Genomic DNA, 26,833 nt, shown 5'->3' on the forward strand with positions numbered 1-26,833 from the left:
GGATTTTTTTAAAATTTATTTATAATTGTTATTTTCACAAGTGTAAATTTAGGGGTCAGGGTTTGAGACAGCCACTTCCTTATAGAAAGTAGCTTATAAATGATGATTTTGTACATATCTAGCTTATTACTATCTCATTTAATGCCATAGGCTTAAATAGATCATAACATGATCCTTGTAAATATCTAAGGACCAAATATTCTAATGTAAGGACTGAAGCTTTTTTACTGTGGGGATGCAGTTTGAACTAGATCAGTATAATGGTCCTTCTATATGAAATACATATACTCTTTCTTATTTAGCCATGTTAGTGATAAAGCCATGCTATCTGCAATTATTCAGTCACATCCTTGGCAACATGCTCACATTCAGGCACTCAAGGAGCTAAGCACAATATAATATACATTATATTCCTCACAAATACAAAAACTCTCTACATTTTACAGTCATGTTAAAACTCATGTAAAAATTGGGCATTTGACAGAACTGTTGGCCACTATGTCCTCTGTCTTCCCATGATGAAACAATAACAAATTCCCAAACTGTGATTTCTTTATTAGAATACTGGGACCTTGAACAGTTAACTGAGCGCTTGAGTACCCGTACCCTAGTAACTATTACTGTAGAGTTATGCGGTACTCAAGAATTGCAGGACAATCATTGCAATTCTACCCTTCTGTTCTGTTAACGTTGCGAGTCTATCCTCTGCATCCTCTAAGCTCTTTTTACACTGATTTGAACTTATTATAGAAAACCACAGAAATCTTATCTGCTGGCTCTGTATCTCTCTTATACAGAATGATTCATGCAGTGCAGAAAGTCATCCCAGATTCCTCTGAACTCCTGAACTGAATGCATGATGGTATAATACAGAGAATTATAAACTGTAATTGCTGTAGTTTTGGATAAGTGTGGTAAGTGAGCTCTCACACTGATAAAATTTGCATGATTCAGGGAACTTTTTTTCTCTTTGCTCAGTCCTGCTACATGTCTTGAAAAGACCTGGCATAGTCTTTTTTAACATCTCAGCCTGTTTAGACATCTCTATAGGTGCATGTGTGCTTATTTGTATATTATTTGTATTATTTTTATAACTACACTTCAACGTAAATTCATCAACCAAATGAAAATCTATCGGCTTCTTTAGTTTTCAAATGAAAGCTGCATTTTAAAAAGCACAAAAGAGGACTAGCTGAAGGTCCCCATAAGGTCAGAACAGAGTTTTCCTATCCTTCTGGGGACATTTGGTACTCACAAGCTACAGCATCTGTGTGTGTGTGTTGGAGCAGGCAAAAACAGCTATTTTTACAGAAGCGCTGAGGTGACTCAGGCCCACTTCCCCTGTCAGTAAGCATCACACTGAAGTGCCCTGCAAGGCCTGCCTGCATGTGTGCGTGTGTGTGTGTGTGTGTGTTTACCAGAGTTGCCCAAAAAGGCCAGCAGGTGAGGACCCTGTGTAGAGTAGGTGGAAGAGAGTGAGGGGATACAGAGAGAAAGAAAATTGGTTCAAAATGGCAAACTGTGATACATAAAAAAGGAATGTAAATAAGAATATGCTTCAGTTGCATTTTGTTCATTAGAATTTCTAGGGGTGCCAGTAGTGACAAAGTTTTATTAAAGAGTATTTTTTGATGAGGGTTTTTGTTTTCTTAGACTAAATTTACTTCAGTTAAAGGTTCTCTCATATTGTCAGTATGAGAGTGAGCTAATTAACCACAAAGACCATGGGTCTGACTGTATATAAAACAATATCAGTGGAAGTCTGGAGCAAAAGAGAGTATTGTAAATCTGGCAAGCATGCAGAAGGACTGAGCTAAGACATTCCATTAACACACACACACACACACACACACACACACACACGCACACACACACACAGAAGAGAGGAAGCACTGCACTGAATCATACTCGCCCAAAATAGACACACAAATGAACAAACACAACAGAGCTGTATTTTGGTACTAACCTTCTCTATCTCATTTGTACATAGCAGACATATTCATGCATATTCATGCAGATTACATTACTGCTACTGCACGTTCCTGTTAATGTGGATCTTACATTGCTTATTTTTGGCCACTGTATTGAAATATGTTGTGTTTTAGCATGTTGAGTCATGACTTGCATTAAATATGAAATGACAGCAAATGTTTCAGCTGAAAAGCTTTTAACTCATTTCATTACTGCACTCTTGGCAAAAAGTGTTCTAGAAAAATAGTTCTATGACATAACTATAGCAGAACCATTTTTGTTATCATATAGAACCATTTACACATGTCTACCATGAATATATACATACACTGATGAGCCAAAACGTTATGACCACCTGCCTAATATACTGCTGGTCTTCCGTGTGCCTCCATAAGAGCTCCGACTTGCCAAGGCATGACCTCTGCAACACCTCTGAAGTTACTCTGAAGAGTCTGGGACCAGGATGTCTTTAGCAGATCCTGTAAGTCCTGTAAGGTTTAAGGTGGAGCCACTGAGGATTGGACTTACTGTTTCAGCACATCCCATAGACGCTTCATTGGGATATGGGGAATTCGGGGGCCAGATGAACACTTTTCGTCATGTTTCTCTTTCTTCCCAAACAGTGTGTACAGTAGGGGGGGCCCATTATACTGCTGAAAGAGGCCGCTGCCATCGGGAATATCACTGCCATCAAGATGTATACCTGGTCTGCAGCCACGTTCTGGTAGGTGGCACATGTCAAACTGATGTCCACAGGAAAGGCTGGACACAGGGTTTTCCAGCAAAACATCACAGATGATCACATTCCTCCACCGGCTTGTCTTCTTCCCACAGTGCATCCTGGTGCCATTACTTCCTCATGTAAAAGGCACACACCTACCTGGCCATCCACACAACTCATCGGAGCAGGTGACCTTCTTCCATTGGTCCAAGGTCCAGTTCTGATGCTTGCATACCCATTGTGGGTGCTTTCAATGGTGGACAGGGGTTAGCATGGGCACTCTGACCCAGTGTTGTGACACACTCCTCCTGTAACCGTCAATAAAAATTTCCATACACACACACACACACACACACACACACACACACACACATTCACATAGGAATATATGGATATTTAGCTATATCCACTATACTACTTCTCATACTACTCATTTAAAACCTAGAGTGCATCAGGCATTCCTGCTATATTTTTTGTGTATTCTGATGTGTCCCCAGACTATATTAAACAGTCTGAAGGAGTAACAGTGTGTCCTGTGTTTTATTGGTTTATCCTCACCTGAGAAAACAATAAATCTCTCACAGCAACCTAGATATACTCAGAACAACTGGAGTATCAGACACTCATAAGAGCAAATCTACTGCTGATATATAAAACTATTAAGAAGAAATGATTGGGTTACATTTTGTTATATATATTATAATGCCTGATTAGTTACATATGTCAATATATTGTTACTGTCAGAACAAAACCAATCTCCAAAATAATAACAGAAGAAGAAAAAAATACTCGAACTTTAAATGTACATTAATGTAACAAGATAATTTTAAGTTGTTTCTATTAGTCCATTCATCATGAAATATTCATGAAAGGTATCTGGAATCATTTTATAGCATACTGGTATCATTGTATGCAAATGTTTGAACACCTACTAAACTACACCCCTTTTGAAAATAAGTTAGCACATCCTCTACAGGAAATACACTTAAATATGACATTTTTCTGCAAATTTTAGTATACAATTTCTATTTATTTTGAGTTTAACAAACTGAAGAAAAAAAAAACAACTAAATATAACCTGTGTCAAAACTAATATTTTTCTTCCAATACATAAACTTCAGCAAATAAAAGTATTTGTGCATTGAAGTTTACAGAAGTGTTCTCTTTAAAGAATGTTAACTTATTTTTACTAAGAAAATCAACAAGACATGCAATTTGACTGTATCTATACTCACCAAGCACTTAATCAGTAACCCCTGTACACCTGAACTCATTCATATATCTATCTAATCAGCCAATCATGTGGTAACAGTGCAGTGCATAAAATCATGCAGATACAAGCCAGCAGTTTCAGGTCATTCACATCATCCATCAGTATGGGGAAAAAAATGTGATCTTAGTGATTTGACTGTGCATGATTGTTGGTACCAGGCGGGCTGGATTTTCATGCACAGCAGTCTCTAGAGTTACTCAGAATGGTGCAGTAAAGAAAAGAATATCCAGTGAGCAGCAGTTTTGTGGACTGCAATGCCTTGTTGATAAGAGAGGTCAATGGAGAATAGCCAGACTCATTTGAGCTGACAGATAACCACTCTGTACAACTGTGGTGAGCAGAAAAGCATTTAAGAATGCACAACATGTCGAACCTTGAGGCGGATGGGCCACAACAGCAGAAGACCATGTCAGGTTCCACTTCTGTCAGCCAAAAACAGAAAGCTGAGGCTGCAGTGGGCACAGACTCACCAAAACTGGACAGCTGAAGACCGGAAAACCTAGCCTGGTCTGATAATCCTTGATTTCCACTGAGGCACACAGATGGTAGGGTCATAATTTGGCACCAACAGTATGAATCCATGGACCTAACCTGCCTTCTGTCAACAGTCCAGGCTGGCGGAGGTGGTGTAATGGTGTGGGGAATGTTTTCTTGGTACATTTTGGGCCTGTTAACACCAGTCATCGCTTGAATGCCACAGCCTATTTGAGTATCGTTGATGACCATGTGCATCCCTTCATGGCCACAATTAACCCATCTTCTAATGGCTACTTTCAGCATGATAATGGACCATGTCACAAAGCAAAAGTCGTCTCAAACTGGTTTCATGAACATGACAATGTGTTCAGTGTTCTTCGGTGACCTTCCCAGTTGGAATGTTTCCAACATCTTGTGGAATCCATGCCACAAAGAATTGAGACTGTTTTGAGAGCAAAGGGAGGCCCTTCCCAGTATTAGTATAGTAATCCTAATAAAGTGCTCGTTGAGAGTATATTTAACACAAGGTGAACATCTTATGGATATGAGAAAATGTATGTACATTTTTCTATTACAGTGCTTCATTTGACTATCAGTGTTTATATGTTTGTTCATCAGTTTGATAGTTTATCTGAAAGTCAGTGCTACCAGCAGTCTCCACACTCAGGACAAAAAATGGATCACACACAGCAGGTGTGAGAAGGCTGGACAGCCTGGACACTGTTGGCTACACAGTTGGTACATGCTGGTCACATGGCCTTTCTCTTCTCATGCCCTTTGCCCAGTTTATTTAGGTTTTATTTCAACGTCACGGAGGCCTAATTGTTCCAGCAACATGCCCGAATGGAAGAATGCACTGGATGAATGTCAAAGAAGCAGACTGAGCTGTCAATCAAAGGCTGGGCATGGTCACCTTCAGTCTGAGTTATCTAAAATTGAGGAAGAATTTAAGCTCAGACATTTAAAATAGCTGCTGTATGTAGGTACATTTGCAGTTTTGTGATCAGAAACGTTGGAGCTAAGGCTAGATAATTTATACAACTAACAGTATTACAACTAACATTATATTGTTAGAAATATTACTATCAATGCTTACAGTATTAATAATACTTCAGAGAAACAAAGGCAGAAACTGCAGTAGTTTATACCAGCACATACTAGAACTGTGGCTGAACATTTTGTAGGAATCACAAGTATGAATAATGATCTAGTGGATAATCTGGTATTTGTAATGGCAACAAATTCCTGACCACAAACTACAAAGCAGCTAATCGCATCTCTAGATCTGTGATAACTTCTGCCTTGAGTGTAAAATTGAATGTCTTTTCTCCCAAACACAATTGTGTTAGACGTCTGAATGAATTCAGTGTGACTGTGCTGGCCTACTTTTCACCCACTCCTGCTATGATTCAACTAGGTTAGCAGGTCCAGTAAACTGGTGTTTCTGTATCATAATTAGAATATTACATTGAACCATTCACTATTATCATCTTTCTTGGGGTTATAACAAAATGCAGTCTTTCAAAAACTGGAACGTATTAGCCACTAAACCGTTTAAACCTTAGACCTTACTATAACATAGCAACTAGTAAATCAGTAAGCACTATTGTAAATCCAGTGCTATATAAGTTCTAAAAGAGATAGTTCAATATATTCTGCATCCCCTCTGTGGAGAGGGACAGTTACTAATTCAGGATGATATGGATTCAGGGCTATGTTAATCACATGATTTGGATATATGATGCCCTGCACAAATATTGGCACCCCTGGTAAACATGAGCAAAATGGGTGGTAAAAAAACATTATGGCTTATCCTTTTGATCTTTCATTCAAAATATTAACAAAAATCAAACCTTTATTTGAAGTAACATGATTTAAAGAAAAACAACTACATCTCATCATGAAATAAATATTTTTCTCAAGCTTTCCCAAAACCTCTTAGTTTCCTACAAAACATTTGAAACCTGTGACGTTGCACAGGACTAGCATGTTAGAACCATTTTACATATTTGTCTGAAATCAAATTGGTTTAATATTATTGAAAATATTTGACAAACATACTGTATCCAATCCTATGCAAAACTCATGAAACTATTTATTGGAGCAGTAAGTATTTATTTGTTGTAAAACATTAGAATTAATACAAATAAAGAATACATTGTGTGTGTTTGCTTGACTATTTCCAAAGCTTTCCAATATCCACTTCAGCTATTTAGTCCTTCATTAAACAATCAGATGGAATTTAACAAATCCATGTATTGACTAGAGTGCAAAGAGATGTCAGATACCAATCCTAACTGTAGTCTTATAACCAACATATTAATAACTTGGCTAAAAAAGAAAATTCATATTTTCTGTCCTATGTGAATATAACAAACTCTTCACTTGCCGTTTGTATCCGGCAGTCGAAGGCTGTTTCCATTTATTATGGAACATCACCATCTGCTGGACTCTTGTGACACTTTTCAGCCCCCAGTTTTTATTCTAACACTGAAGGTCAGTGAGTGAGCATGTTTTGATGGCAAGGTGACATCTGTATAGAGGGACATGACATTTATTTAGTTCAGAACACAAAAAAAAACAAACAACTTAATGTTCCAGTTGTCCAGAAAGGTAAAAGATAGTATGACACGTTTGAAACTTGTCATTTAAACTAATGCAGAAGCTCAGGAACATTCCTACTGTGTTCTGCAAATTGTCAAAAAGAAACAAGATACAAAACACAAAACACAGGTCACTTGTTAATACACACATACTGCAATAGATATACATGATGTCTTTGGACTTAAACTACATATTTATATATTGGCTTCTACAGATTATTCAGATGTATATTGCACAGTATGATGCGCAATTATCTTTTCTACAAACTTCTTAGCTGAGTAAATTCTTAGCTGAGTTGTTAAATCTTTTTTAACTATATCAAGAAAAAAAACTCTTCACTGAAGAGCAGACTTTGAATACTTTCTGCAATAATATATAAATATAAAATGAAAATCATCATGTGCATTTTTATGTATATATACACACACACATACAATTTGTTTTCATGTTTGCATAACTATTAATACAGTTTAATACCTACCTATCAAAACATTTATACATAATAAATATGAGTCTATTTACCAAATAAACCTGCAGGCAGAGTTTAAGTTTGCGGGTGCATGTTCAAGCTTAAATGTTCAATAATTAAGGCACGTTTTTGAAGCTTCAAACAGGTTTCGTAGGTCAAAAAAACTGCATAAAATTTCATGACATAAAACTGCAAAGTTCAAGTTGTGTCTGAGATCACTATTACACATAAATAACTGCACTAGTGATATGCAAAACTTGACATGCTAGTTATAACTGCGTCAATGCCACTTTTTTAATGAACAAAGAAAAAAAAAAGATTTACTGCATAATGGGTAATGCACTTGATTCAATCTTTTTACCAGCACAAAAGTGAATAAGGAATATAATCAGCTGTCTTGATTATACAAAATTTTGCATATTATGTGTAAAATGTCACATCTAACCAAGTAATAAAAAGAGGGACTAAATGCAAAGTTTCATTTAAGCCCCAAATTTGAACTGCTGAAACTACAAGACCAGGTTTGACTACTAAGTTCTTAACATAGTTCTTAATAACAATAACCCAGCCAGTAAAATGTACAATAAGAACATCTATGATCATCTAGGTTAGTAAGTTCAGAGCCAGTCCTGTGTGTTCACACCACTGTTTTGGCAATTCCTGATTGGTCTTTAAGCAGGTATTTGGGATTGCATGCAGTAATAAATGTTATACATGTTACATGAATAAATACTGCTTTCAGGTATTTTTTTAATATTGTCATTTTTACAACTATTAAAAGGTAATTTTCTTTGTATGATTTGGACTGATTTTCCTTATTCTTATGCTTTACCAGCTGGAGGAACGTGAACCTGCCACCCATCCCTCCTTTTAAAAAAGCAGCAAGTTACAAAACTCAGTCCTGCAAAGGAATGTACCTATTGGTTGAGCCACTTCAAGTCCCTGTAATGTAGACACCACCAGTGATGTGTGACCTCAATGCTGCAACAACATAACGCGTTACAACAACTGAAACAAGTCCTGATGTAAATGGTTATGTAAACGCATATTTTATAGTATTTTTATACTATTTTATAAAGCGTTATGCTTTACTAAATACTTGTGAGTATTGCACAGGCTCTGTCATATACTTGTTGTGATATCTATGGGCTTAAATATGATGCTATGAGTTTTTATGTAAAAAGAAAAGAAAAAAAAACATGCTGTTGATAGGATGCAGAGAGTGAGAATGCACCATGCATAAGACGATGTATTCCAAATAGGACAAGACAAACAAATGTTCTTTAGAATGTTAATGCAATATGTGACTCTTATTTCTCTCTTTCTAGTGCAACCTCACTTACCCGTCCCGTTTATTAACATGGCATCATGCTGGTTGTGAAGAAAAATAAAATTCATAAAAGAATAATCTAAAACAATAAAACACTCGGCATCATGTTACAGTGTAATGTTTAAATATTTCGACTGTGTTTTTACTGTAAAAAGGCTTCACTATCAGTAAAACAAGCATGATTCATGATAACACTGAAATTTGTGCCCAAACATTCACTCAGTGGCCCCCATCCCTGGTCATGGAGGCCCCCTGTCACGCATATTTTGGTGTTTCACAACACTAAATTCACCTGATCCAACTAATTACAATTAAAAAGCACTCCTGCAAATGTGAAGAACAGGGCTACTTCAGGAAGCACTGAATGTTCTCCGCTCTGTATCATATTTATGCTCATATAATCATTGGCCAATGTGTCAGTTTCGTCAAAATGGATCATGGCTTTTAGACTGAATATTTGTGTCCAGCAAACTTGGTTGTGTATGTTTATGTGTGCGTCTCTCAATACTGGTGTTTCCAGAACATGATTTGTTTATCTTCTCCTCCTGTGATGACACTGCTGCATTGCTCATTCATCCAAATACATGTGATAGGACCTGAAATCAGAACAAAATCAAGCTTGTGTGAGTGAGTGTAAACCTGCTTCTAACACAGAGGTCTTCATCTCCAGACACTGATTTCAGTTTCCAGTTCTCGAATTTGCAATCACTGGTGGCTAAACTACTTATGTGCCTGATCAGCCACCTAAGCTCAGTCCCTAACGACCCCCCAAGCTGTGTCCTCCTCCTCAAAGTCCACACTTTGATGACATCATTAATGTGCAGACCTATAGGGCATGAGACCTCAAGGGTGCTTGTTCAAATGTGTGAATTTGGGATAGATTTGTGTGCCATGCAGGCTCAGTATGTGCCACACACGGCGTAACGGCTATATTCTTCTTTTTTTTTCTTAAATGCACTAATTTGCTTATTTACAGTATCTGAAATCAGATTACAAGCATAATGTAGCTCAATGACAAGGTAAATTTAATAAACGATTATCTTCCTCTCTGTCATGTTGGTCAGACAGCTATAAACAAAACCACTCGCTCTGATTGGTCCTCACCCATATCAAATAATTCTGCATAATAAGCAACATCCGCAACATTGCAGTTATCGCCAGAGGCCACAGTCAGGGCACACAGAGGGCATTCCTGAGCACGCCTTGGGACACCCTACTGCCTTGTAGTACTCATGCATGGGCACATGCAATTGTGGACTGCAGGATCACCAAGTGCACCAATGGGACTTGGTTCTAATGTCATACCCATCAGTGAAAACAAAATTCAGGACTGGAAACTGGATTCAAGGCCTAAATTTAACAATAATTTAATTTAATCTTCATTCTTCATTAAATGTCATGCTCAGCTGTCCACACTGATTGTCTGGTTCTTTGTTTAATCAAAGCTTTTTATATTGTCTGTGTGCCTTTACCTGAGTGAGCAGGGATCTTGTGTATGACCTTGCTGCTGAGAAGGTCCCAAATAAGCAAGTTCCCTGACTGTCCACCAGTCAACACAGTGTTACCGTCCCAACAGAAACACCTGTTGTCACAAAAAACATCAAGGTTGAGCAGTTATGCATATTGAGAATTCTGAGCGGGTAAACTGATTTGCTGCATGTTAATTTTATGGCTCAACCTATGAGTGACGTGTAAGAATATGAAGTGAGGCTGGGCAAGCAAAATATATCAATACCTGAAGCCATTTTCATAAGTGTTTAATTTTTCTGAGGTTTGTGAAATAGCTGGAACAGAAAAAATGCTCCAGCACAACAGTAGTACCACACTGAAAAAAGGCTATGAAAAATGTCTTCTTAAAATTTAACCACTGTAGAAATAAACTGTTTTAGGAGGAAACAGGAGGGGAATAAAACAAAGAAAAGACATCCACCTAGACTAAAGGCCACTTGGTGGATCTTTAAAAAAAGATTATGACATGGCATGGCATAACATGAGCAGTTCATGCAGTTATTATACACTGGTTGTTGTTTACAGGCTCTCTATAACTTGTCTTTTTGAGTTTGTTTACCCTTTGCATTAACATGTGTTTCATGTCCGAAATTACTTTAGTAAGATTCCATTTACACTTTTCACTAAATGCATCCCTAGTGTGACCAGATGGGATCTGATTTTGCACCAATATGGGAACTGAGGCAGATATCTGCTATTTTTTGTGCACATATCTAGTAAAAAATAACTAGTAAAAAACTTGGCCTGGGGGCTTTCATTGGCTCACAATGAAGGAAGGCACTTAGTTTGGGGATAACTCTAGCCTTGCGCATCCTTCCCTCTTACATTTCTGTGTTTCTCACCTGCTAGTCAAGCTCTGACTAAGTAATTAAATGCGGAAATAAAAAATGCATTTCATTTACTCGTGTTGAATGTGGTCAAGATCTGTCTCTAATCACTGCCAAATGTGGCGTGAGTGATCTGATCATAATCTGCTCACAATGCATCATGGGTGTGCCTGCAGTCAAGTGAAATCTGAATGTGATCCAATCACTGAAAAAGCATGCTGATGCAAGGTGAAAACAGTGTCATTTATGATGCATAAACAAGGACACACTGCTGTTATGCAGCACCAAAAGCTACCGGAGAGATAACAGCACCTCCTTGTGGACTGAGTGTGTGAGTGTGCGACATTCAAGCCAGATCCAGTTACCTCTGCTCATCCTCTGCAGTAACAGTAGAAAGCAGCATGCCCGTCTGCACGTCAGTAACCTTCAAACACGAATCCTCACCCACACTAAGAATGTTTCTACTGTCTAAATAAAACACATTCACACACAGTAATTAGTCATACATATTCCAGAATTCCAGGATTGTTCTGTAGCCAGACTGACTGGCACACCCACCTGGACTAAAGGCCACTTGGTGGATCTTTCCAGAATGGCAGGTGAGTTGATGGAGTATGGAGCAGCTGGCGATATCCCAAACACAGAGAGTGCCCTCTTTAGTGCCTGATGCCAAGAGTGTGCCAGCAGGACTCAGAGCTATTGTGTTTACCTGTATACACACACACAAACACACACACACACACACACACACACACAGTAACAAATTTATTCACCAAAAGCTGCCAATCTATAATCTCACATCTAGAACTCTAATTACTTCATTCACTAATTTAGTGACTGACATCAATGATGGGAAAAGCTATTGATTTAAAAACAAATGTGCTTCATAATGGTCAGTAATATGTGGTCCTTCCAACAGACTGCAGTACACTACACACTATTTGTATGAAATAGCTTTTGTTGTTTCACTGCACCATAAAAGAATGAATCACTTGTCATACAGAGAACACCTGGAGTAATGGTGTTGCTGTGAAGGGGTGATGTAAAAGAAAATGACAGGAGACAGACTGTTTGATTAATCGATTAATTGTACAGTCAAGACACTAATCTATTACAGAAATAACTATTACTTGAAGTTTTAGTCACATTAACAAAGTAACTGTAATTTGTGTGGACTGCAACCTTTCAGCATGAACCATGGGTGAAATGCAAAACACCACTCACCCCAGACTCATGTTCCAGCTCAGCCAGCAGCTCAAACTGAGCTCTCTTATTACTGGAGATATCTGCTGCTACACACTTCCAGACCTGTTAGAAAACAAAAATGTGAGCAATGAATTCAAAAACAGATTAGGAAATATTCATATGTGGAATGCATCAAATACCTTACAGCAATCTAGCCATATTCCTGTTGTTATCACTTTTTTGGTATAACTGTGTGGCTACAGAGCGGAAACCTCTTTTTTATAGGCCTGACAGATTACAGGTGTTTTCAATAGCATAATACAGACAGTTGAGGGAACTCTTAACCTTTACAGTGGAGTCCCAGGATGCTGTGTACAGCTGATTGTCTCTCCAGCAGACCTGACTGACCGCATCATCATGACCCATGAGTGTGTCCTGCCTTCTACCATAGGCTATTGAGTAGAAGTACCTGTTAAAAGAGGGAGGACACAGCAAAATTGAAGAAAAGAAAAAAGAAGCGACAAAAAAAATAGTCAAGAGGCTGGAATAAACAGCTGAACTAGTGTATAAACATGAAAATCAGCCTTGTGAATGCTCACACATTATTGTCCCATGAAGAACAAACCACTGTTTTATCCTCTGGCAGCATCACACAAGAGGACAAAGCCTAGAAGTACATTGAGAAAGAAAGAGAATTTACATGTGGGTGTTTCATTAACTAAGCACGCGTTTAAAATAACAGTTCAGCAACAAATCAAATTTACACAAATTTAGGTGGTCAGGCAAGTCATGTTTGGTGTCTGAAGGTTGCTTTCTTAAATTTTTGTTTAGGCTAAAACCAGCTAACAACTAATGGAAGCTTATATCCTATCAAATAGCACTGTTGCTATGGCATTATCATGTGCAAATCATCGCTTACTTTCCTCAAACCGTGTAGAGTTGTTACGAAATCTCAAATTGTGCAAACCTGATTTTTCACTAAACATCTCTGTGAGGTTGAGTCGTACCATGTTGGAAAAGGACACGCTCCTCTGCAGTCCACCACCTTCTTTAGAGGACATCTTCAAGGTTGAGTCTGCAATGAAAATGATCAAGCAAAATTAGGCTTAAGGCAAGCTTAAGTTCATATAAAAACCCAGTAAACTTATGCAACCATTCAAAAGTTTGAGTCACTGTTTTCAATAATATTAAACCAATTTCATTTCAGGCACATATATAAAAATGATGAATAATTATCTAAAAATAAATAATGGCACTTATTTATCATTTCACTTCTAGATGTTATTGAAAATATATTGTTCAAAATATTTGAAAAAACATCTTGGAATATCTTCTGGTACAACAATTATTAATATAACAAGTGATTCCAAACTTTTGAGCACTATTGTAAACTAACAAAACTATTCTGTGTTTCAACAGATACCATTCCCTACCTTGAGACGTAGAGAAAATGGATGTTCCACTTAACGTCCCTGCAATACCAGTCACTGCCCTGATTCACCATCACACACAGAACAGGAAAGAACGCATTAGATACTGACTTTGCAATAACACACACACACACACACACACACACACACACACACACACACACACACACACACACAGGAGACTTAAAGATGGTCACACACACTCACTCTTTATGTATCTTGTGACTGGACTGCAGTGTGAGTTTGTTCATATTGCTCCAGGCCAGCGTCTTACTCTCTTCTGTCAGGTCCTCGAAAGAGTCCAAGCTAGGAGAGGCTGAATATGAGAGTACACATGTGATTAAATCACATTAGCTTGTTGTAGTTAATTGTGATCAACTGCATTTGTCTTATATTCTACAATTTGACCCTAAAGAAAAAGTTTTTTTTTTCATTTAAAAAGCAGTGCATTTTCTTACAGTGATCTGATGGACAAAATAAGCTTCATCAGTGTGTATTTATTACCTTCAACAATTCAACCTGAAATCACATGAAAGCAGGTTCAACATAAAAACAGGGTGAAAGCTGTTTCCAGTTTTCACCGACAACCAGTGAAATCAACGCGTGCAAGATTCTAGCTCTCTCGCTCTCACACTGCTTGGTTATGTCTTGTTTCAAGGGAGGCTGATGCGTTTCACTTTACTAATGCTTTTGTTAGTTTGCTGCTTTATTGATTTATCCATAGAAGGGTCAAATTATGAAAATGTGTTAACTGTTTAAAAATGATTGTGGCATTAATATCATGTTAATGTATTATTAACACATTACCTTTGACACTACTTAAACACTACATAAGACTTTGGATAGGCCCTCAGAGATAGAGGTCAAACTATATAAAAGCAATAAAAAGTTCAATTTTTTATGGAGGCATTCAACGTGAGCATTCATGTTAAAGGAACGGTTTGGCAAAATATCTAAATTTATATAATGTTGATAAGCCAAGACAAAAGACATGTTTGGTGTCTTAGGCTTATTTCTTTAGTTTTGCACTAGGGCTGCAAACTAATGCTAACAAGCAACAGAAGTTAAGGTCAGCAAAAACAGTCAAACTAATAGTCATCTTAAAGCCTGGTTTTTGCTTGTTTGCCTTTTGTCCGAAATAGAGAAGCAAACTTTAGACACCAAACAAATCTTGGCTGATGGACTACATTTGGGGTAGGGCAGTATCATGCAAATTTTTTTTTTTTGTCATAGTAATCCTTTAATATATGTTTATAAAGTTCAGTATTAAAACCTGGTGAAAGGTCACTGGACGAGGTGCTGAGGCTGGTTCCTGAGGAGACATTGTGGAAGCGGGGAGTGATACGCTGAGGATGAGGAGTGGTGAAGAGCTGTCTAGGCGTCTGTCCAAACTCCAAAATCTGCGTCAGCATTGCTACCTTCTGATCTGGATCCTCAATACTAAACAGAAAACACCAGCATGTGCCAGCCCATTATTAAAAGCATTAGAAAGATGGGAAATAAACAGTCAAAAACAGAACATCTTTCATGAAAACTTTTATATAGCATATATAGAATGATCAATATTAGCAATTGTTCACCTGTCACAGTCAATGACTCCCTCATATGTTAATTGATGGAAAACTACAAAACAAAAAGACAGACAGCTACATAAGAAAAAGACTACATTGAAACTGCTGTATATGCTGCATAAGACCACTTGTCAATAATTATATATAATGCCCACAAAATAAATAAGTAGAATTTGATATTTTTTGTAGGAATGAGTGATGTATGCTTGATCTGTGATCCAAAACTTCAGTGCTGGTTTTACTTCAATTTGAGTCTATGCCACTGCCTAGTTTTGCAGAACCAGGAGTGATCTGGAGAAATCTTCTGCAAACAAGGATATGCCCCTGAAATAAAACCCACCTCCAAATCCCTCTTCAAGTAACTGGAGAATAATCAATAACACAAGTGAATCTAGCTAGTGTAAAGCTATCATTACCTCTGGCACAAATGGAAACTGTCCTAGATATACAAAATAAAACTAAAATTGAGAATATTTTTGTATAATAATTTTGCTCTGATTTATTGATTTTCAGAATTGTTTATATCAGCCCTGTGTATTTTGTATGTGTGTATGTATACCATTGTGTGCTGCCACAGCTTCACTGCCTCTCTGTTTGTAGCCAAAGATCAGATCAATCCACTCATGCAGGTGCTCAGAAACATGCTGACTCTCCAACGCATCACGCATCTTCTGCAGGAAATCATCTGCTTCTACTCGCAGAGAGAGGAGCGTGCGAGTGAGCAAGACAGAGACAGAGAGATAAATAACACTGTCAGTGTTCTTAAGCACTATTTACAGTTCAGTAATGTAAACTGGATTTGACTAGTCAAATAACATGGGATAAATTTCCCCAAATTACCACAGACAGCCCACAGAAATATCATAGCCTATATGTACATAGCACAGTTAAGTGACAGGCACCACAGCAATAATATATAACAACTCAGCACATGGTTGTGCCTATCACAAGGTTTTGTTATTACTACATTATTGTGAGATTTACATGAACAGTATTATTGCTGAATTAGCTTCAGTTTCAGCAAATTACATACATTACATAATTTACAGAACATCCCCAGATAATACTAATGCGGCCTGAACAGGGCTTTAGTTTATCAACAGAACTGTAATGAGTCTGAGGTCGAGTTAAAAAAAAATATAAACAAACAAACAAAAACAAAAAACCTTTTCAATAAGAGAGCAGAGCACGACTTAAAGGACTACCTGAGGCCCAGGGAGGCAGCTCAACGTCTCCTACTCGACCTCCACCCTGCCTCCGACCCAAATTCAAACTCAACAGGTTCTTCAGGAAACTGCTGTCTGTCCCGTAGAACTCGGGGATCAGCTAGAGTACATATACACACAAATCTTTTAATGCTTCTGTAAAAAAAAAAATGGGTATAGTGTTGGGTATAATGTTGTGTTATGAAAATACTACCCACTATTTCCAGCCTCTCACCTCTTTGAAGTCGGTCCCTCCCTCTAAACAATTTTTCCATGTTTCTCCAACACTGCATAAATAGACATTATGAATAAATTAATAATTTAATAAATACATTTTGACTTTATGGAACAAAACAGTGACAGAAGCAGTGAAAGCAGTGTATGGGTGATGATACCTATTAAACATCCGGTCTGCGTGGTCATACCGTCCATTCTGCAAACACAGCATGTGCTCTGGAGCTTTAATGAAAGACCAGACATACACATGCACATAAACTTTTGTCAAACTTGTCATCTAATCAGTGATTCCTACACACTTATATTTAGTGAATTAGACATGTCTGAGGAAGGTACGAAGAGAAAGAGACTTACCCACTCTAACGAGGTAAAAGAGAACGTACCCAGGAGAGGAGTAATGACTACCATACATGAAACGAGGCTCAGGCATGTCCCTGTAACGGTCCTGTACAAACACATTCATACATACACTTTATGAGAGACAACACTGAATACACAATACACATCACAACACACACACACACACACACACACAAACACAAACACAATGTCCTAGCAGTGAGATTTACATTCAGACCATGCTTTGGGACCATAGCAAAGGCAAAAGTCTTATGGAAAACCATCAGCCCTTTACTAAACTTGACAGCTATGCAGGTTAGTTATTTAGTAGATTAGTTGGGCTTCTTGTCATGCCCTGCAAACATGGTAGCAATCAAGGTCAATGGCCTGCATAATTAAAAAAAAACCTGCACATCTGTATTCATGCACAATGAAGTGGTTAGGATATTCAGGTAGAAATCAGTTCGTGCATGGGTACTCTATCAAATTTCGTTTTCTTTCGGTTTGGGTTTTGTGCTAGAACCTTGACAAGTTCCAACAATGGTACATGAATAGTTATTAAAAGCAGCCTAAGCAAGAAAGGATGCCGCACTGCCAACCTAACTGTTTTTGTGTACAAGCACAAATACGTAAATATGTATAGTGACGTTTTGAATGTGTACTAAGCAGACTGAGTAATGTAACTACATTGCCAGACCTCACGTAGCACAGAACCTGTATAGCTGACACAGGAATTGAATTGATACATTTCAACGAATTTTACTGGAGTGGTGGAGTTACTGATATTTAAAGCACAGTTCTGTGAAACAGTCTTCCTGCGACAGCAGATCATGTGTGTAATATAGGCAGGAAGCAAAATGGAAAACAAATTAGAAATTTATGAGGTGAACTACATTATTTACCATATTATAGAACTATTCAGACTTGGTGGCTGGAATAAGCACTTACATTCCAATCAAACGTCAAATTTGAACGCTGTTTGATGTGTCTTTGTAACACTTACCAGTAGTCTTTCCAGTCTTTCTGTGTTTAAAGCTCCCACAGGTTTACTTAGATCCCGAAACGAGGCAGGATTCAACAAATCTAACAGAACCAAAACATCTTTTATTAGTTATCACATCTACTTGCGCACTCTTGCAATCATCCATTTACAGTACATTTATAGTATTTAGCAGATGCTTATCTGCTTCTCAGAGTCTTGCCCAAGGACCTTTACTGGTGTGGCACTATGTGCTTTCCAGGGAATGGAAGCCTGGTCTAGAGCAAATATATGGAAATCCAAACTTGATTTAATATTTTTTTTAAACAAGTGTATATTTTAGTAGCAAAACTAGTTCCAATGTCCATCTCATAAACCTAGCCAAATATGTCTGCCGTTGTGTGTAGGGCTCACCCAGTTGTGGGCTGCTGTAGTCACTGATGACCCAGGGAAACACAGGGTACTGAGAGAGGTCGTTAACGCTGCGGTCTGCCAGGTTGTTGAGGTGCAGCAGGTACTGATAGTTAGAGATGTGGCCTCTCTGCCACTGCAACATGTAACTCTCTGCTGTGTGCTCTGTTACGTGATTCTCTGTCTCAAACAAACAAACATCCTGATCACATTTTTTAATTATGAGTTAATGAACATTTGTACAACAAAACATTGACATATTGGTTGTATGTTTCTTCCATCAAATTCCTATAATTAATTAAATTAAAACTATATTGTGACAATTTATAGAAAATAGCGAAGAATATTCATACAGATTGACTATTTTATAGGCTAACAGTTTATAAAAATGTATTACTGTATGCAGATTGTATTGTTTTGTTTTAGGTTTTTAAGTCAATACTTATTTTATATACACTGCTTTTATAATATTTTGATTTTTTCAGACAAGACACTAGGGAATACTGCACCATCTTTAAATAAGCAGTTGTTTAGCTGCAGTTTAACAAATGTCAAGGCTTTAATCCACAGCTGTGTGCTACATGAAATGTGACTGCTCTGGTTTATCTGAGGGTCAGCTCAACTGCCAATAAACCAGATGCACTCAAGTGACGGCGTTCACGATGCACATTAAGCTGCAGCTTCTAAGATCACAGTAATTGAGTTAAAGAATCATGTGACCCATTTAGGTTTAAAGTCGTATTAAACTCTAAATGGCAGCTAATCTAATGACAATGTGCTTTCCCCAGTGAGTTTGTAAGTGTGTGGGTTAGTGTGTATAACATACCTAGGAAAGTGGCAATGTAGTAGTACAGTTCATCCCTGTCTTTAGTATTGTAGAACTTCAGGTAGATATCTGAACACAGATCATTCTCTGTACAAAATACCTCCAAGCCCTGTCACACAAACGCCCAAACACATGAACAGATAAACAACCACACACATACTACCTATACAGTCAATATACAGACAAAAAACACACGCACCAGTGGTCTCAGGCCGTGTCTTCTTTTGTAGATGCGACGGACGCTATGCAGCCCAATCTGCACCACTAAATCCTGTCTCACACACACAGAACATATTTATTATCATTTCATTTTAAAAGAAAATCAGAGAAATACGATGCTGTGTTCAGCCCCTTTAACACATACCCTTTTACCTGGCAGTGTCGTTTCTACCTATATGCAAGCTACGCAAACTGTGCAAGGCCTGTTTAACAGGAATTTCATGGAAATATGAACTTGTGCATCCTGATAAAATACTATTTAATGTCTGCATGTGTGAATGACGCAAAGCCAAAACATTACTGGTAAAAGTATCCCAATAAGTGTCCTGGTTTTGAATATGAAGAGGGCTTTAGTAACTCACAGGGTAACTGTTGAGAGGCTGGAAGTAGAGGTTGTGGTCAGTGATGCAGACATGTCCAGGGTTGGTCACCAAAGGGGACACCATCTCAGCCTCACACTCCATATGTGGACGCTCAGTCACACTCTGAAAGCTACACATACACACCCACCAACACACACACACACACACACACACACACACACACACACCACTTTATCAAAGAATTTTCTCTAAATTGGTAGAACCTGCGCATAACTACATGTATTCAGTGATGTTGAGTAAAGTTCAATTAAAAATTACATTTACACATTTTCCCCTTCCCCAAAATGAAAATGATCAGCCAAGACATGCTTGGCGTCTGAAGTTTGCTTCTTTTACTTTGCACTGGAGCTACGAAGCTGACATAGCTAATGAGTAAGGAAGCTCATAGCCACAAATCAGCATTGTGAAAACTGCTTGAATCAGCAATTTGACATGGATTATAACAGTAGTAGTGGCTGATTTTTGACTGTACTTTGCCCAAAACGCAGATATTTAGCTTAAATGTCAGTTTTTTTTTATATTATTGTGAACTACAGCCAATGAAAGAAAAACAAAAAGCACAGACTACACCAGTGACGCATGTAGTAACAAAGAACAAGTCAAGAAAATTGGGCTGTGCTGACTGCAATTCAGCTTCCTGTGTTACTTCCTGAACATGCAACCAGTACACTTTTTACTATGGAATGATCTGATGCTAAATAACCTATGGCAACTAATCAAGCAATGCTGTTCTGATGCCCACCTAGTCTTACAGGTGTTCAGGAGGTTTCCAACCGCATGATGAAACAACTTCAGTACCCTGTGTATAAATGTAAAACTACCGCTTCTCATGGTCACTTGCTAGCCATTTAATGTAAACCAGTGTAAGCCAACAAAATAAGGCATCCTATCATAATAAATGGGGAGGTTGTCTAAGCCAAACCAATACATTTAATAGAAGTTTGTAGAAATAACACATAAAATATCAGAATCAGAATTTTTAAAAATGTACCAAACCTGGAAATACTGTGCATTGTTACATATACAATACCTGCTCTCTTGCAAAGGAAAATCAATATTTAATTCTCTTTCAAAAACAACTTGTTTTTGACTGCATAGCAAGCTTTGGCCACATGATTTGCATAAGTATAGAAACTTCTACTGTAGACAACTGGTCATATTCTGTTGTATACTCTGTACAATACACTCTCTAAAAGTGCTTGAGAGCAAGAGATTCAGTCTGACTTGTCAGATGCAATTTGTTCCAGGGTCTACAAACCAGATATATTTGACAATCAAAATAAATGTGACTGTTTGCTGCTCGCCTTAGTTACATCCAATCTTGTTTGTCATTTTTGAAAACTTTAAGCTGCTTTAGTAAACATAGTCTTAATAGTGGAAAATAATATGTTGATTAATAACAAAAAGCCAAATTACCTGTTCTTATCAAAAGATGTTCTTGCCAACCTGGACTGCAAATTAGCAGCAATCTGGAATACAACAATTAGCATTATTATAACCAATTAATTTTAAAAATGTATTAAAAAAAATCAGTGATCATTTAATAGACAAAATGTGTTTATTTGTGTCATTTTACGAACCATGGCTGTCTGGTCTCCCAGCTTGTCCAGACATGATGCTCTGTGTAACTACAGATATGAAATGAACTGATCAATAAAAAAAAAAACATCCTGAGAAATAAATAAAAGTATAAAGAGCAGCAATGCAAACCTGCAGCAATGTCTGGACAACATCTTCTGTTTTTAAGGGCATATCCAGCTGGAATATGACATTTCTTTCTCCCTAGAAAGTTAAAACATCAATTATTAATTGATTTACTGCCTGAGATTAAGGCCGAGGGGAATAACAGTAATAAGGTATACTGTGGTATTTAAAAATGATGCCGCTATTTCAGAGTTATAAACTTAGTTAGCTTTATTTAGCCAGAACTGAACATGTTCTGGTGAGCAGCGCTGTTATCATACTAGCAAAGCTATGCTAAGCAGCACCTCTCTCCTGGTTAGCAGCACTGTTTAACATCCTTGTTAGACAGATGGGTTGACAATTATTGAATGATGCCTTGAAAACTGTGTTCACTTATATGATGACAATGTGAGCGATTTTTTTTTCGATTTTGAAGTAACCCAGGACAAGATGCCAACCCTACCTGAGCCTGAGATAACAAAATATTAAAAGACTGTTACGTCATGGATCTTATCAAAATCAGATATGAAAGACAAGGCAAGGCAAAAACAAACCCAAGACTGTACAAATACATCAAAAATTAATACAAATACTTGTTCTCACCCTCTCATATTTGTACGGAGCAACGATATCTCCCTCTTTAATGAGATAAACCTGTCAAACAAAAAATATGTGGTTAAGAAAATATTAAATAAAGCCACTGAAAGTTGAAAATTAGCCAGAGGCTTATTCACACACTCTTGGTTTCTGTAAACATACATTCTGAAGGGTGCACTCACCTGCTTGGTTTCCATAAGTATACATGCAGGTTTGCTTCTGCAGAAAAATAAGGAAGTGAAAACAGGAAAGAAAACCTCAGAGTGAAATAATAACAGCTGAATATGGCTGCACTGGAAAAGAAAATATGAACTGTAGCAGAGCAGCTTCATCATTTTAACACTGTAAGTTCTGAAACATAAAGCTGAGGGCACACTGCAAGATTTTATCCTCAATTCTCCAGTCACAGAAAGATTTTTTTGGAATTTCTGACAACCCCTTTCAGTTCAGCAACGTGATTTTTTAGACCATAAACTGTCGCAGATGCCTCGATATCTTAAAGCATGTCCGACATTCTCTGTGAAGATCTTGCTGTACAACAAGTGTAACAGCAATGAGCAGCAGCCAAAGAGAGCACAAGAAAACTCATGGTGTGAGGTACAAACAACCAAATAACACCAAACATGGCAAAGGGGTGAATGGAGAAAAAATGTGGATGGGTTTGGAAGACCCTGTGTGGACATTCATGATAGCTTTCTCCTCTTGTTTTGGCAATGGCTGCTGGTTTTCTGTAGGGTTGTGTACTGTGAACAGTTGGTGATTTTGAGATTTTGAAATGTGTAGCATCCACTCAGCAGATGTGTTTTAATGTAACTGGGATTGGATGTAATTCATGAGTATTTGTGGCTCCCCAACATCATCAACAACAGTGGGTAAGATCTTTAAAAGCCTTACTCTTTAAAAGGGTTGCCCTCATTCTCTTCCACTGCTTCTATCCGTTTGCAGTCTTTCAGGGGAATCTGTGAGAAAAGCAGCAGGTCAGCATTTTCCTTGAGGAGCTGAATATCTGTTGGTTAGATACTGAGGATCTTAGTATGATATTTACCTTTAGAATAGGTTTGTTCACCTCATCTGGCTCAAAAATGACTGATTTGGAGCAGATCTTCAGTGAGCCTCGATTATATCTGTAACAAAAAAAACAAAAAAACAAAACAAAACAAAAAAAAAAAAAAAAAAACAAGGACATGTTATTAGAAACCCATAAGAAGTCATTAGCTCGGTCAAAGCACATAATTACACATCCCTGATAACATCATTAGAAACACTAATGTTACAAAAATGGTACAGTCTTAAGGATATTTAGCACCTTATAAGTTATTATATAAGAATATAAGGATAGTTACGTTTGAGAATATTAAGTTGCTATTATATGTTAAGGTATTGTTTCGAACGCCGACTTACTGTTAAAAGGTAGCAGGGCATTAAGACTCACTATAAAATGAGTATTTTCTTTGTAGTTTGTCAGAAGACCTTGACAGATTGAAAGTAGGGCTGTCATTGTGAATTATGTAAGTAATCGAGCAATCTACTTTTTAACAAATCATACATGCTAGATATGCTAACAGACAGGACAAACTAGGACCTCTTAAACAGTTAGGAATAAGTAAAAAATTGGTGTTGCAAAATAATGCAAACAGACAGAAGTCCTCGTCAGCCTCCATTTCTTACTGCAAGACGGAGCAGTAGTAAAAAAAATATTAATATATTAAAAAGAAAAAAGAAAATGTAAGGGTCTTGTCTTGTTTGCTTGTGCAAACTATTACAAATACCGACAGCTACAACATGTGACGTTACTTACACTGTCAACACAGCAGAGGCCGTTATTCAAAATTGCCCAACATTCAAGTCAGCTAGCTACTCTTTAACCATTCTGACAGCACTGGCCTACAAGTTGCTCCTCTGGACTTTGAGAGTCTAGTCCTTTAGCAAAACTGTTTTTACCCAATAAAAACTGTCCAATGACAACTAGTGTTTTTAATGAAAGTCTCAAGCGTGTTTGTGTTCAGAAGTGGGAAGTATCTAGTTCTTCTTACTCAACTAAAATTTTCACGGATGTGTACTGTCCTGAGTACTTCTAAATGGATGACACTTGTGCTTCATCACCAGTGTATTTACAAGGAAAATAATCTGTTCTCTTACATTTTAGTCATTGATACTTGTTCCCTTTTCTGTTTAATTTCAGCATGTTAGAAATACTGCATCTGCCCTGCTTTGACCCTCGAGGTTTATCATTTTGTTTTAGACCAAAAGAATCCCAGAAAACGTAAAACAAGTCCTAAAAACTTCAGTCCCTCAGCTGACAGTTGCTGGGTGTATAAAGAAGTAGGGAAGGGGATTGTGTGCTGATACTAACATCATGATATTTTCATGTACGTAAACTAGACTACATCTTCCTGGATTATCATTTCAGAGAAATATAGCACTTTTTGTAAAGGCGACAAATGCAGTAAAATGAATAGGATGCAGACATTTTAACACAGTACTCCAACATCTCAAACATGTTTTCTTTCCAGAGAACAATAAATACATAATCAAATATCAATTTGAATTATCAAATGTCTGTCTGATGGCAACGTTTTAAAGTAATTTTCTGAAATGACTCCGGGATCATTGTACATCCTCACTAAGAAGTTCCCCTGTAGTTCTTTAGGGAACTCATTACTTGGGTTATTTTTTTACTTCTACTCAAGCTCAGGTTATGAAGTATTTTCACTTTAACTTGAGTCATTATTTCACACAAGCAACAATACTTTTATTTGAATATGGGTTTAGGCCACTGTACCCACCTCTATTCGCGTCCTACTTCCCAGCTGTTTGTAACACAATCATTACATATACAGTACCTTATCATTTATTCAAGACTCTTTCAGTTAGAGCTGAACCCACCTGTTTGGGAGTGAACTGCTGCCAGTGCCAATCATATGATACGCAGTATGCTGTTCAAAATAATACTCCTCAAGGTCCAACAACAACAAGGAGAACCTGAAAGACAACACAGAGAGAAAGTTAGAGAGACAGAACTTAAGTAAGGGTGACAGTTAGCACTGCCGTAAAATCCAACAAGAATGTCTTCCAAAGGCTGAGAGAAAAACACCAGTTTAAATTAAGCCATAAATGTCCATCATTTGACACACACGTCCTGTGAGGAGCTTTGTTTCTCCTGTTTCTCCTTTAAGGAAAACGCCGGCTCAGGTTCCGGCATAAACAAACATGGAAACAGAATAAAACACGTCTCACCAGCTAGAAGCGAACAGAAAACGAATCTTTTCTTCTCTCTTTCTTCATTGGCGTCAACACGTACAAAAGATGTGAGGAGGCGGAAAAGGCTTAGCCTAGCAAAACACTTCGGGCCTGCTAACACAGACGATGCAGCGGACTCGACTGGCAGCCCCAGCCTGAAGGCAGAGCGAGGAGGCCGGACGGAGCTCGAGGCTGAAGCTTCTTATTCGAATTTTCCGTTCCACCTTAAACAGTGCAGCAGTTCCTTTCAGGCGGCCACTGCCCACGGGGCTGCTGCACCATTTAAGGTGGAACGGACAATTCGAATAAGAAGCCAACATCAGCCTCACGATCAGAGCTGAGAGAGTAAAGGCACACAAAAACACTGCAGGATAATACAAACACCTCGCACACAGACACGGTGAGGTACCTCTCTCGGGAACGCTCCTTTCTCCTGACGAAAGCCATCGTGCTTGGCGCCCGGCATCAGCACAGCAACAACAGTCTATCAGCGAGCAGCACTGCACACGGAAATCCTCTGGAAACTGCAGAAGAACCGGCTACAGCTCATACCTCAGAAAGACAGCCAGTCCACTGCTTCTATTGGACTGCTGGAGCTAGTCTGTTTACACACGTCACTCTCTCACTCGCTCGCTCTCTCTCTCTCTCTCTCTCTCTCTCTCTCTCTCTCTCTCTCTCTCTCTCTCTCTCTCTCTAGTGCGCATGTCAGCTCATGGCAAGCCTTTCAGTTGAGCTCTTAATGCAGTTTCTTGATATTAATACTAGAAAAGTACGACAATAATCAACATGTAAAAAAATCTAATTCTAGCATTTCAAACCTGCACTTGTGGGAATTATATATTTAGCATGCGAATTATCAATAGTATGATCTTTCTAGTAGGAATTCAATGTTGATTTTTATCACATTTTTTGGTAATGGGACTGTTAAATAGCACCCCCTGACCCCGCTCCACACACACACACCCCCCATGATGTGACTGCAATGTGACTACAGTGTGACTTTAACTTAATATGACTCACACATTTTCTCCATTCCCAGCTAATATAATTTCCGCATATTATAAAACTATGTAATGTACATAAAGTAATAAGTCTCAAAACCTTTTAACCATTTAACTTCACTAAGTTATAAAACTGTGATAAGTGATAGTTGTTTATTTACCTCACAGGCCCCGCCCATTCGTGACGTCGCCGACAAGGAACCGACTCGATTACGGAATGAACATATCGGGAGAGTGAAGCCCGTCGTGTGTTTATCATCTAAAATATGTGTTAGATGATGGAAATTTTAAGACACACATAGCATGGAAATGCGGAAAGCGTCGCGGAGAACAGATCAGCTGGGGT

General features: G+C 38.0%; 1 protein-coding gene across 2 annotated transcripts; it reads right to left on the reverse strand.

The window, feature by feature from the left end:
* Positions 1-7,158: 7,158 nt before the first annotated feature.
* On the reverse strand, positions 7,159-26,122 carry nsmaf (neutral sphingomyelinase (N-SMase) activation associated factor). Of its 2 annotated transcripts, XM_036596435.1 has the most exons (31): positions 25,896-26,122; positions 25,133-25,228; positions 23,292-23,370; positions 23,141-23,205; positions 22,429-22,465; positions 22,253-22,303; positions 21,677-21,748; positions 21,547-21,594; positions 21,383-21,435; positions 19,946-20,075; positions 19,564-19,635; positions 19,365-19,473; positions 18,542-18,718; positions 18,152-18,231; positions 17,164-17,254; positions 16,968-17,031; positions 16,808-16,859; positions 16,573-16,693; positions 15,927-16,058; positions 15,377-15,419; positions 15,070-15,236; positions 14,004-14,112; positions 13,800-13,858; positions 13,374-13,441; positions 12,966-13,033; positions 12,712-12,835; positions 12,406-12,489; positions 11,740-11,890; positions 11,547-11,649; positions 10,318-10,427; positions 7,159-9,441 (listed from the first exon to the last, which is right to left on the reverse strand). In XM_036596435.1, exons 1-31 carry the CDS (start codon positions 25,931-25,933, stop codon positions 9,347-9,349), a joined length of 2,748 nt encoding a protein of 915 aa, XP_036452328.1. In that variant the 5' UTR covers positions 25,934-26,122; the 3' UTR covers positions 7,159-9,346. The 2 variants fall into 2 exon arrangements, with proteins under 2 accessions (XP_036452328.1, XP_036452329.1); XM_036596436.1 differs by lacking the exons at positions 7,159-9,441; positions 10,318-10,427; positions 11,547-11,649; positions 11,740-11,890; positions 12,406-12,489 and having other exon boundaries at positions 13,334-13,441.
* Between the last annotated feature and the right edge of the window lie 711 nt (positions 26,123-26,833).

The sequence above is a fragment of the Colossoma macropomum genome, unplaced genomic scaffold (assembly GCF_904425465.1).
Source record: "Colossoma macropomum unplaced genomic scaffold, Colossoma_macropomum, whole genome shotgun sequence".
NCBI lineage: Eukaryota > Metazoa > Chordata > Actinopteri > Characiformes > Serrasalmidae > Colossoma > Colossoma macropomum.